The sequence below is a fragment of the Vanessa atalanta genome, chromosome 27, assembly GCF_905147765.1.
Source record: "Vanessa atalanta chromosome 27, ilVanAtal1.2, whole genome shotgun sequence".
Taxonomy (NCBI): Eukaryota; Metazoa; Arthropoda; class Insecta; order Lepidoptera; family Nymphalidae; genus Vanessa; species Vanessa atalanta.
In genome coordinates, this window is record NC_061897.1 from 233,758 (window position 1) to 245,243 (window position 11,486).

Consider the following 11,486-nt stretch of genomic DNA (forward strand, 5'->3'; position numbering starts at 1 on the left):
AAATTATTCCTCATAACTGCTTATATCCATTTTAAATTTACTTAAATCTAAACCATAATGCATATTATAGATTATACAAGCTCTCGACCAATGACATCGCGTCAATTCAATGTCAAATATTGTTTATTTAGCTTTTGTCCTCTTGTGTTTTGAATATGTACTTGACTACTTATATCCAAATCTATTACCAAAGTTCCGATGTAATGTTTTTCTAAATAATAAATGCAATTTTTTTTATTATTCAAGACCTCGACCAATGATATTACGTCAATTCACAGTCGCAGTTGTTTACATTTTTGTTATTATACCTTTCCGCCTACCATTCGAATCCTTACTAATATTATAAATGCGAAAGTTCGTTTATTTATGTTCCCTTGATGATACTACCATCATGGTAGTCAACTATTTCACTTGGTAGGGTTTCGTAAAGCCCGCCTGGGTGGGTACATCAAATATTCTAGCACCCAGCAGCAATATATATGTTGTATTCCGGTTTAAGGATAGTTGAGAGCCGAGATGGCCCAGTGGTTAGAACACGCGTATCTTAACCGATGATTTCGAGTTCAAACCCAGGCAAGCACCACTGAATTTTCATGTGCTTAATTTGTGTATATAATTCATCTCGTGCTCGGCGGTGAAGGAAAACATCGTGAGGAAACCTGCATGTGTCTAATTTCAACGAAATTCTGCCACATGTGTATTCCACCAACCTGCATTGGAGCAGCGTGGTGGAATATGCTCCAAGCCTTCTCCTCAAAGGGAGAGGAGGCCTTAGCCCAGCAGTGGGAAATTTACATGCTGCTAATGTTAAGGGTAAGTGAACCACATAACAAAGACAATAACAACTCCCAAGGTTGGTGGGAAGGTGGTTAATATTTCTTATAGCGCTAATGTCAATGGGCGGTGGTGTACACTTACGATCAGATAGTCCATTTTATTGTCCGACTACCCATATCATTAAAATAAACCAATTATGAAATGTTATATACATATTGTCTATGGTAGAGAAAATAACAGGAAGACCCCGCACTCCTCACACTCGGTCGAAGACACAAATGAGTAGGATATTTTATTTCTCCTGTAAAATGGCCAATCAAAATACTTTGTAAGAAAATAAGTGAGTGCTACCCACCGCCCATAGACATTGGTGCCGTAAGAAATATTAACCATTCTCCACATCAAGAGCCGTCAACCAATCTTGGGCACTAAGGTGTTATGTCCCTTGTGCCTGTAGCTCCACTGGCTCACTCACCTTTAAAAGCGGAACACCACAATACTAAGTATGAATATTTGACGAGTGTTATCTACCAAGTTCATTTTACTTTAAAACACATAAAGAGACAACATCGATTTTTGAAATAATTTTATTCAACGGTACAAAGTATTAAAAAATAAATTTGTATAGTATTAATAAATATATAATAATTAATGGTATTCAAATGTCGGTTGTGTTCAAATTTCGACTGGCGTTGTGTAACTTCTCTTGAATATTTCCTGTAATTAAAAAATATCATTATTTAGTATGGTAACATCGTTATAATATATTCTGGTAGTTTACAATAAACATTGTCTATGAATAATTGCAATGAAAAAAAAACATTTCTAGTAATCATTGTTAATGGTTAATTCTAGTTCTTTGAGAATATATATAATCGAACAAATTATCGTATTTAATATTAGAAAAGTTTGGACAAAGAAGAAAGAACTTATTTTCCTTGTAATATATTCTTAAAATCTGCTGTCACCACCGAGCTGGCGCTGTCCACTAGCGGACACTAGTAATAAATAAACAACTCACTCAAATCGTCACCAATGGGACACTTCTTGAGATGCTGTGTGATGATCAGCTTGAGGACCGCCTTCTCAGCGTTCAGCTTCTGATTGAGTTCCCGCAGGTGTCTGTTCTCTTCGCTCTGTTTATGCATCGCTTCTTTTAACTTTTGCCTGTTTAAAAAAAAATTGTCACGTTATCTTTGGTATCAAACCATAATCTACATATATTATTGGCAATTCTTGAAAAAATGACATTTTGAATATCAGCAAAGTTGATATCGGAACTTTGAAAGTAAAATTTATGTCAACACAAGTAGTTGGGTCGAACAGTATTGTATTATAAACAAAGGTATATTAATCAAGAGCTTTTTGTATATCCTAAATGTATATCCTGTTTAAATGTTTTCCTATTCCAATGGAAATAGGAAAATATATAAGAAAACATTAGATTTACGCATTTCATGCGATTTGCTAATAGCTCAGCTATATTGTGCACTACTAAGAGTTTATAATTAATATATGTTTATTATAATACAACACTATTGCACTTAACTACTTATTCCCACCTTAATAACTTCCAAAATTCCGATAGCAGTTTCATCGACGTTCAAAAAGCCATTTTTCCGCAAATCCATAGTGAATGCCATAGATTAGTCAAGCTCTCGACCAATGATATCGCGTCAATTTGCTGTCAAATGTTGTTTATTTGGCTTTTTTCCTGTTATGGTTTGAATAGAGTCATAATCGGATACATAAGACAAATTGTAATATGACTTTTGCAGATTTCCTTTCTCCCTTTGAAAAATGATAGAAGAGCCGAGATGGACCAGTGGTTAGAACACGTGCATCTTGACCGATGATTTCGGGTTCAAACCCAGGCAGGCACCACTGAATTTTCATGTGTTTAATTTGTGTTTATAATTCATCTCGTGCACGGCGGTGAAGGAAAACATCGTGAGGAAACCTGCATGTATCTAATTTCAACGAAATTCTGCCACATGTGTATTCCACCAACTCGCATTGGAGCAGCGTAGTGGAATATGCTCTATTCCTTCTCCTCGAAGGGAGACGAGGCCTTAGCCCAGCAGTGGGAAATTTACAGGATGTTAATGTTTGAAAAATGAAGGTGCTTTTGCAATCAAGTTTTTTCTTCACAGAACCGTTGGGAAATTTCACTTCGACTGTTAAAAATTAAGTGCTTCTATATTGAGTAAATTTGACGTAAATATTATCTCTATCGTTCAAATTGTCATCACAACTAAAGATTTAAAAACTATCAATCTAAACTTAATAAACTACAACTCACCTATATCTTCTAGAAGCGGCGCTTCGACTCTCCAGAAGTTGTCTAGCGTTCCTCTTAACAAGATCAGCTCTGTCCCAGTCATCGAATTGTTTTGCATCCGATTTTGTTTTGTCATCAACACTTTTAGCGCCATCGTTATTAATTTTTCGCTTTACAGATTTATAATTAGTTTTAACAGTCGACGGGAGAGGTACTATAGGTATCTTCTGGAGGGGACTAGCTATTATAGGTAGCGGGGAGTTGAGCACAGTCACCGGTATTAAAGTACCAGCCGTTATCGGTATGATATTCTGTACAATTGCATTCGGCATCGTTTGTTTCGGTGCTGTGTTCTTAATAGATTTATTTTTGATAACTTTTTTTAGTATCTCCTTCGTGTTATTCTGTACCGTTCTTTCGTTCTCATCCATATCTTTCCTTCTATCCCGTTTATCGTTCGGTTGTTCGATTATAACGTCGTAGTCTTTCTTCTCTTTTATATTTTCAGATTTTATTGCATCGTTTTGAAGTATTTTCGTTTTAACCGTGTCGTTATCACGACAGACATCCGACGTTAGACTGTCGACGACAAAATCTAGTGATTTCTGACTCATTATCGGCGGTAATTTGTCTTTTTTGTTCATCAGCGGCGCATCTTTCGTTGTTGAATCTTTTATAACTGAATCTGTATATATAACCGTCGGTGTCTTATTGGCGTCTATGTTAACTAAGCTATATTTTCTTATTTCGACATTACTATGTATGTTTATGACATTATTTGTGTAGGAAACTGATGTTTCGTTGACTCCGTCTTTGTTTTTAGCTAACTCCTCGTGACTGACTACGGACACGTCGTCTGTAGTCTTAACTCTGTCAATCGCATCTTTACCGACAACTCTACTTATCGTTGTGACTTCGTTTGTTAGTTTCGATATAGTTGTCGTTTCATATTCTTTGACGGCGCCAGATTCGTCGCTTGATGATCTAGATATTTAAATTATTTGAATAGTACTATAATAACAACTTTTTTTATTAACACAATCTGTAGCGATATTATCACATTTATTTTTTTAATTTTTAGTATTATTTAACTCAATCTGTCGAGCTATTCTGTAAGAACAAACTCGTATATCAATAAAGGATGAAGGTATGTTGGAGAAGAGTAACTACTGAGTTTCTTGTCAGTTCTGCTCGGTGGAATCTACATACCGAACCGGTGGTAGCTTTAAATTTAATTGATTTACGTAAAATGACTTAAAGTTCTAGCAAGAACCTTGAACAAGCTTGAATAGAGTATAATTCGATTTGATTTGCAGATAAATCGTGAGTTCTTACAGAATAGCGCTGCTAGTATCTTTATGACAAAGGAGGTTAATCTTATTAATGTTATTTTGTAAAATATTCTCATACATTTACATTATATTAAATGAGAACATTTTGAATATACAATAATTGAATACGGACACAAAAATACATATTAGGATTTATGAAATAATGACCACATACCTACTAATTGTGATGTTGCGTTGATTGTTAGCGGTGTACAGTGTACAATCGCCTGGCTCCAGGGGGAAGAGGAGATGTGGGGTGTGCAAAGCATCCTCCGTCGACGATCCAGCCTCCAGAGATAGTATGCCATGTCTGGAAGATCAACCTAGTCTTATATATATTTACGTCAAGGTCATCACATCAAACACACACATACACTTTTTCTTCATCGTCAATTTGAATTCATCATTAATTTCAATCATCCTTTCTTTATTTATATTAATTAAAAGTTATTTATTCTTTTGTTGATTTTGTATAAGAAACCATGTTATAGACAATTGGGTCTTAAAATAAAATTTGAGGTTTATTGTTATTTATTATAAAGCAAATGATTTTATGATAAAAAATTCAATTACGTTCATTATCATGGCAATATTTTTACGAAAAAAAAAAAACAATATAGATCCTGAAAAAAATTATTGCGCCTCAACGGACCTAACTGAGAACTATCGGTTGAGTACATTTTTTTTTTTTAGCATTAGCAGCCCGTAAATGTCCCACTGCTGGGATAAAGGCCTCCTCTCCCTTTGAGGAGAAGGTTTGGAGCATATTCTACCACGCTGTTCCAATGCGGGTTGGCGGAATACACATGTGGCAGAATTTCGTTGAAATTAGACACATGCAGGTTTCCTCACGATGTTTTCCTTCACCGCCGAGCACGAGATGAATTATAAACACAAATTAAGCACATGAAATTTCAGTGGTGCCTGCCTGGGTTTGAACCCGAAATCATCGGTTAAGATGCACGCGTTCTAGCCACTGGGCCATCTCGGCTCTTGAGTACATTATCATTTCAGAATTCCTCAGACGAGGTGCTAAATTGACAGAGGTGGACATTGGTCAAATGGTGTCGCATTATTTAAATCCTAAAGAGATATATCACCTATACGTTACGTAGGTAAGTATATAGCCCTAAAAATGGGCGGAGCTAGCTACGTCACGGTGACGTTATGGCGGCATTTATGGGCGGAGTTGGATTGCACTCTGTTTAAAAGTCGGATCTATTCTTGTGATTGGCATCAGGGCGGGTGGACGTGTTAAATTGACATTGATTTATAACTTAATACCTAAATACCTGATTATATTTATTTTTATAGTTTTTTAAAACAAAACTCTGATTTCTATAATTAGAATTTTTTTTTTTTTGTGAAAGTGAAATTGTCATACAAAGCCTAAATCACAATCATAAAAATAATAAAAAAACACTGGATTTATTTCACAAAATACTCTTAGGTCTCAGAAACTCCTTACAGAACCGACGGTAGATTTCATTAATCAAGAATACGCAAGTGTAATTACGTAGAAAGTTCAGTCTCATGTTAGATGCCGTCCCATTGCGAATATTTACTACCTGTACAAAGACACCATTCTACCGCCAAACAAGCCAAGCAGCACTTAATAGTGTTGTATTCGGGTTTGAAAGGTCAGTGAGGCACAAGGGATATAACATCTTAGTTCTCAAGGTTGTGGGCCAATTGTGATAATAAATTAAACATTGGACAACATCATATACATTACTCTGATCCTAATGTAAGTAGCTAAAGCACTTGTGTTATGGAAAATCAGAAGTAACGACGGTACAACAAACAGCCATACCCAAGGCAACATAGAAAACTAATGAACTTTTTCTACATCGACTCAGCCGGGAATCGAACCCGGCACCTCAGAGTAGCGTATCCATGAAAACCAGTGTACACACTAGGAGGTCGTCGATCGTAGGGATGGTTAATATATTTTACAGCACAAATGGCTATGTGCGGTAGTGGCCACGTATCGTCAGCTGGCAGACTTTTTATCTATATATAAGTTAAATAAATAGCACGTACTTAGTCTCCATAGCTCTCTTAAAGCCTTCATCGAAGGGGTTCACATTCTGGAGATCTTGGAAGAGTCCGACCTCTTCGCAGTTCCGTATGAAGCGAGTCGGTGTCGGAGTTTGATCAGCTGTGAACAAGAAACACGTTTTATAATAAATTTCATTAATCTATAGTAATATTAAGCTGGAGAGTTTGTTTGTTTGAACGAACGAATGTTCAGATCCACCAGTCGGATTAAAAAAACTACATGAGCGTCTCCGACCGGCCGACAGAAGTGATAATTTAAACTGTCTGAAATACGCCAAGAGCTGGGGGATAGAGTGATGCCGTAGGCGTAAGAGTAGGGTAAGCCAGACAGACTGGCACCGTAACGCGTTACGTAACGAGTATGTGGCCCATTTATTGAGAAGCGTTACAAGCCACATTCAAATCGAAGATGATAACCAACTCCAAGCAGGTAGACATTGTCATCGTTGTTAACCTATTTTAATACAGTACTCAAATATTTTTAATAAGTGACGCAAATTTTTCCAAAAGGGACAAAGAAATCATAGATACCACCAGACACCTTTTCATGCCAAATGCTCCCAGGACGATACTATATGACTTGCACTATCAAAGTTATCAGATCTCATGTAGAGCCAAGCTTTTAAGTCTACAAAGCCTAATTCCACAAACTGTACCTTAGTCAAAATAAGTGGTTTGGCTGTTTTGTTACTACAAGAACTATTGATTAAACATACAACTACAACATTAACACTTAACACTAAAAATGGTATCAGTGTTGGATTCAACATTAGCGTCAAGGGCACTGTAAAAATACCACCGCCCTTATCGAGATGAAATGAACAAGAGAATTGTGAAATTACTAAAACAACACATTCATAGCAGAAAAATTATTATAAGATTTTTAAATTATTCATATTTTGGAAGAGATGAAAAACATTATTGAAAATTAAATTCAAATTATTTTTTTTCAAGTAGGCTCGTAAAATGCGCTACCACTCTTTCGGAAACTAGGTTCTATTGAGATAAACTGGGAAGAAACACAAAGTTGCTCTTTCCCACAATTTTAATTGCATAGTATGTCAAAGTATAATTTAATTATTATAGAGTCTGTCTAAGAATAAATAATGCTGTTAGCATTCTTGCCACCATTCCACACGGTCAAAATTTATACAGTACCTATTTTTAATTCATTTTTGTATATATTTAAGAACTTAATGTTGATAAAATTCTTCTGTAAAGTTTAACCGTTTATAGAATCTTAAATTTCTCTAGGGTGTATGTCATAGCTATCTTGTAAAGTATTTGTATACTTATTATTACTGTAATGATCTGAGTGATTCAAGAATAAAATAATAATAGTGACATTTTGTATTCCATTTTGTTTTTTATGAGAATAAAACTACAGCTTGGGAGTGTAGGTGGTAGATTTTATGTGTACAACTTTGTGCAAGCTCTCAAGTCTGGGTGAGCAACACCCACTCATCAGACATTCTACTACTAAAAAGAAATATTTGACATAAACAAAGACATAACATCTTATTTTCCAAAGGTGGTGGCACATCGGTAATGTAAGGGATAGTGAATATTTCTTAGTGGCTCATTTGTCAACTCAATCAACCTTCAATATAAAAAAAATTACATATATATGTATTATATACCTACGAAAGCCGCTTTCTGTTCCATGCCCAACTGAAGCACCATGTCATGTTTTTTCGTATGAACATGTAAATGATCTTCATTCGTGAATGTCATCCCACAATCGGGAAGTGTACAAGCGAATGGCTTCTGTGGCTCCATTTTTTAAACGATTTAAATTAAGAATGATTATATTTTTATACTATTTTTCTCAATTTCGAGACGTTTATTCATTTTTCTGCTCATGTTTTACTATATATACAGCGTTTCTTCAATTTATCTCGTATCATTCATTCTAATTATTGTTATGTTATTAACAGTAAATAGGATTATCCTTATTGTTACTGTTTTAACATCTTAACGGAAATTAAATCTTTGAAATAGTTCGTTTATACACACAAACATCGTACACACAACACAAATGTCCAAATAAATATTTTACTAATATTACTATATAATCTTCATATAAATATTGTTTTTAATATTTATTAGAATATAATTGCATTTCGATTCAAACAATCCAAGTATTTCGAAGTATTGACTTGTCTATTATGTCAGCGCTGTCAATGTCTTATGACATTTAATTTACAAAATGTTAATATGCGTTCAATTTTTAAATTCATAAAGTAAAGTGTTAAAAGGCACAAAAAAAGGTTTGTAAATATAATTAAATAAGACAATACTTTTTATTAAAATAAACAAGAATAAATTTACAAACAATAAAAAATTGCATTAATATCACTTACACATAATTTAATAATTGATTCTTAAAAGTAAAAAATATACATAAACTTTTTAAGACATGTTTATCTGTAATTTAGAGTTAGAAATGCTTTTGACGGTGTTTGGAAAATATGACGTATATCGTTCAGGTGAATAACCGTTTAGTTTTACTTGATGGGGCTGATAAGAGCGACCGTCTTTGACAGTTTCTCTGTTAAATAAGGGGTATATAGTTGATCTTTTTTTTCTTGGCGAGTCTTGTATCTGCTGGTTCGGGTACGGATCGACGAATCTGCGTCCACTAATATCGTTGCCATCCACTGTCGGGAATATCGTTGGCTAGATTAATGAAATATATGCATTAGGGGTTTATAAATGCTGGAGTTCGTAACTGTTATAACCTATCTTTTTGAAATTTCATTAGTTTTCAAAAAAAATAATAATGAATAATAATACTCGAATACGCATATTATTAAATTCAAAAGCAGCATTGCATGAAAATATCGGATATAACCATTTATAATTGAAAGATAAAAGAACTAAAACAAGAAAATTATCATTTGGAATATGATCCAAATGATATTTCAAGTACAGTTCTGACAATTGTAAGCAAATGAGTCAATAACAAATTAATAAACTAATTAAGTTTGACAAAGGTATAACTTTTGGTAATTTTTTTCTAACAATGCCTTTATTAGATTATAGGATAATCTCCTACTTGTCTTCTATTCCAGCTGATGTTATGATCCATTCTGCTTCCGCATCGCTAAGAAGCTTGTCTAATGTTGAGCTACTGAGCAACTATCCAGTTGCATAAAAATCAATCAACGATTATAAGTATCTCACTTGGCTTGCCGGCACCTCTGCTGTTGAAAATGCCGGGAGCAGACTGCGTCTGAGGCTCCCCGCTCACCGTGTTCTGTTGTATGTTGGGCATGCCAACTACGGCTGGGTTGGGTTCGTTCTGTTGTCCTTTCCAAGGTCTAAACAAAATAATTCAAACTTTTTGTAAGTATATTTTTAAATAAGGAATCATACATTGTATTCAGGGGTTATTAAGAAATGTTTATGTAATTTTTACAAAACATTCATATTTGAGTGTGACAATTTTAAAATTAAAAAAGCTTACTTATCCGGGAATAGTTCTCCAGGTTGTCCTCTAGTTTGAACAATCCGTTCACCATTAGCTTCCACGACGCACCTCAATCGAGCACAACACGTCGGAAACTCTTAAATAACAAACCAAAACCATCAAGGGAAAAACCTTTAACAAAACCTACAATAGTCGTAGAGGTCGATATAATATATCCTATGAATACATACCAACGTTCTCATCTTCAATATATTCGTGACATTCCAAAGCATTCTCCGGTATTTTCGGTTTACGGCAACTGAATTACACGAATGAAATTAAAGAAAAATATTTATTTTACTCTAATAATAATAAAATTATAGCCCCGAGTGCTATATTACAATTTTAGATGCTATTATATATGCTCTTATTTAAGCGGTTATGACGCGTGTAGCAGGAAATTGTTTCGTGAAAGTTATTTGTTTACAAAACATATATGTATTTATGTCACCTGTCAGCAATTGCACTTTTTACGAAAAATTGCTTATTTAATTGGTTGTATCCAACAATCCCGTGTGGAAAATCTAAATTTTTCACTTTCCCTTCTATAAGGGATTAGGTTAGGGTTTCAAGAATTGCATATAAACATTTTTTTTTAATTTACCCGACAGCAGCTATAAAGTATTTCCCATCACGTATTTCACATCTATAACGATGGCATGTGTAGTGATCCGACCATTCCTGCCATGGCTGATAGCCTTTTCTTGAGTATTTATCGACGCATGCTTGATCTATAAAAACATATAGTTGCTATAAGAGATCCACAGGAAATATTATAGTAAATAAGTATTTGCGCCAACAAACTAAGTCTACTCTATGTTCCCTCACTTTCAAAATCCATACGGGCAGCAATTTCAAACAACTAGAGAGATTGTATGTGCTGGAACAACGACTTTACGTGTACAGTAGTTTAAACACTGCCAACTTTCAAACTCAGTACTACTAATACAACTATAAAATGTTTATTGGCACATATACTTAATAACAAAATCAAGATGAATCCTGCAGACGCTGCAGACTTAGTACGCTGGGTCTGCAGCGTCATAAGCTCATCGCTGATTGGTGGATTTAAAAATTATTTTTAATTAACAACGGTTTTTCAATGGAACACCTTAAAATGTCGGTATTTTAAATAAAAAAGAATACTCACAGCTAACATCCTCTGCAAAAGTCAAAGTTAAAGCGATGTAAAATGGAAATAAAATAACAAAACGCTGCATCGTATTACTATTGCTTTTCTGCAAAAAATATGTACGCTTCAATACACTAATACAAGTAAAATCTCTTCAAAACTGAAAATATATAACATTTTCCGCCTAGAAATACACTTGGGGAAAGTTAATTATTTTGAAAACATTGAACTGAACGGTTTTGGTAAAAAAGATAATATTTTGTGAACCTCGTAGTGTTCTTAGATTATGTTGAAAAACATTTACTTAATCTTTATAAACAAGCGTTTCCAATTTTTTTTTTAATTGAGTTTTTTTAATGATAGTAAATTTTAAATAAGTGTAAAATATTTTCACTTTTTTTTTTCCAACAATTTTTACTTTTATTTAAAAAA

The 11,486-nt window shown here is 34.2% G+C and overlaps 2 protein-coding genes across 2 annotated transcripts; both read right to left on the minus strand.

The window, feature by feature from the left end:
* Positions 1 to 1,377: 1,377 nt before the first annotated feature.
* Positions 1,378 to 8,571, minus strand: LOC125074159. Its single transcript, XM_047685402.1, has 6 exons — positions 8,091 to 8,571; positions 6,433 to 6,550; positions 4,565 to 4,699; positions 3,080 to 4,042; positions 1,799 to 1,944; positions 1,378 to 1,494 (listed from the first exon to the last, which is right to left on the minus strand). Exons 1-6 carry the CDS (start codon positions 8,227 to 8,229, stop codon positions 1,436 to 1,438), a joined length of 1,560 nt encoding a protein of 519 aa, XP_047541358.1. The 5' UTR covers positions 8,230 to 8,571; the 3' UTR covers positions 1,378 to 1,435.
* A 228-nt stretch (positions 8,572 to 8,799) lies between these two features.
* Positions 8,800 to 11,190, minus strand: LOC125074174. The gene is made up of 6 exons (XM_047685417.1): positions 11,073 to 11,190; positions 10,527 to 10,653; positions 10,114 to 10,181; positions 9,920 to 10,019; positions 9,637 to 9,773; positions 8,800 to 9,110 (listed from the first exon to the last, which is right to left on the minus strand). The coding sequence occupies exons 1-6, from the start codon at positions 11,140 to 11,142 to the stop codon at positions 8,863 to 8,865; spliced, it is 750 nt and encodes a 249-aa protein (XP_047541373.1). The 5' UTR covers positions 11,143 to 11,190; the 3' UTR covers positions 8,800 to 8,862.
* Between the last annotated feature and the right edge of the window lie 296 nt (positions 11,191 to 11,486).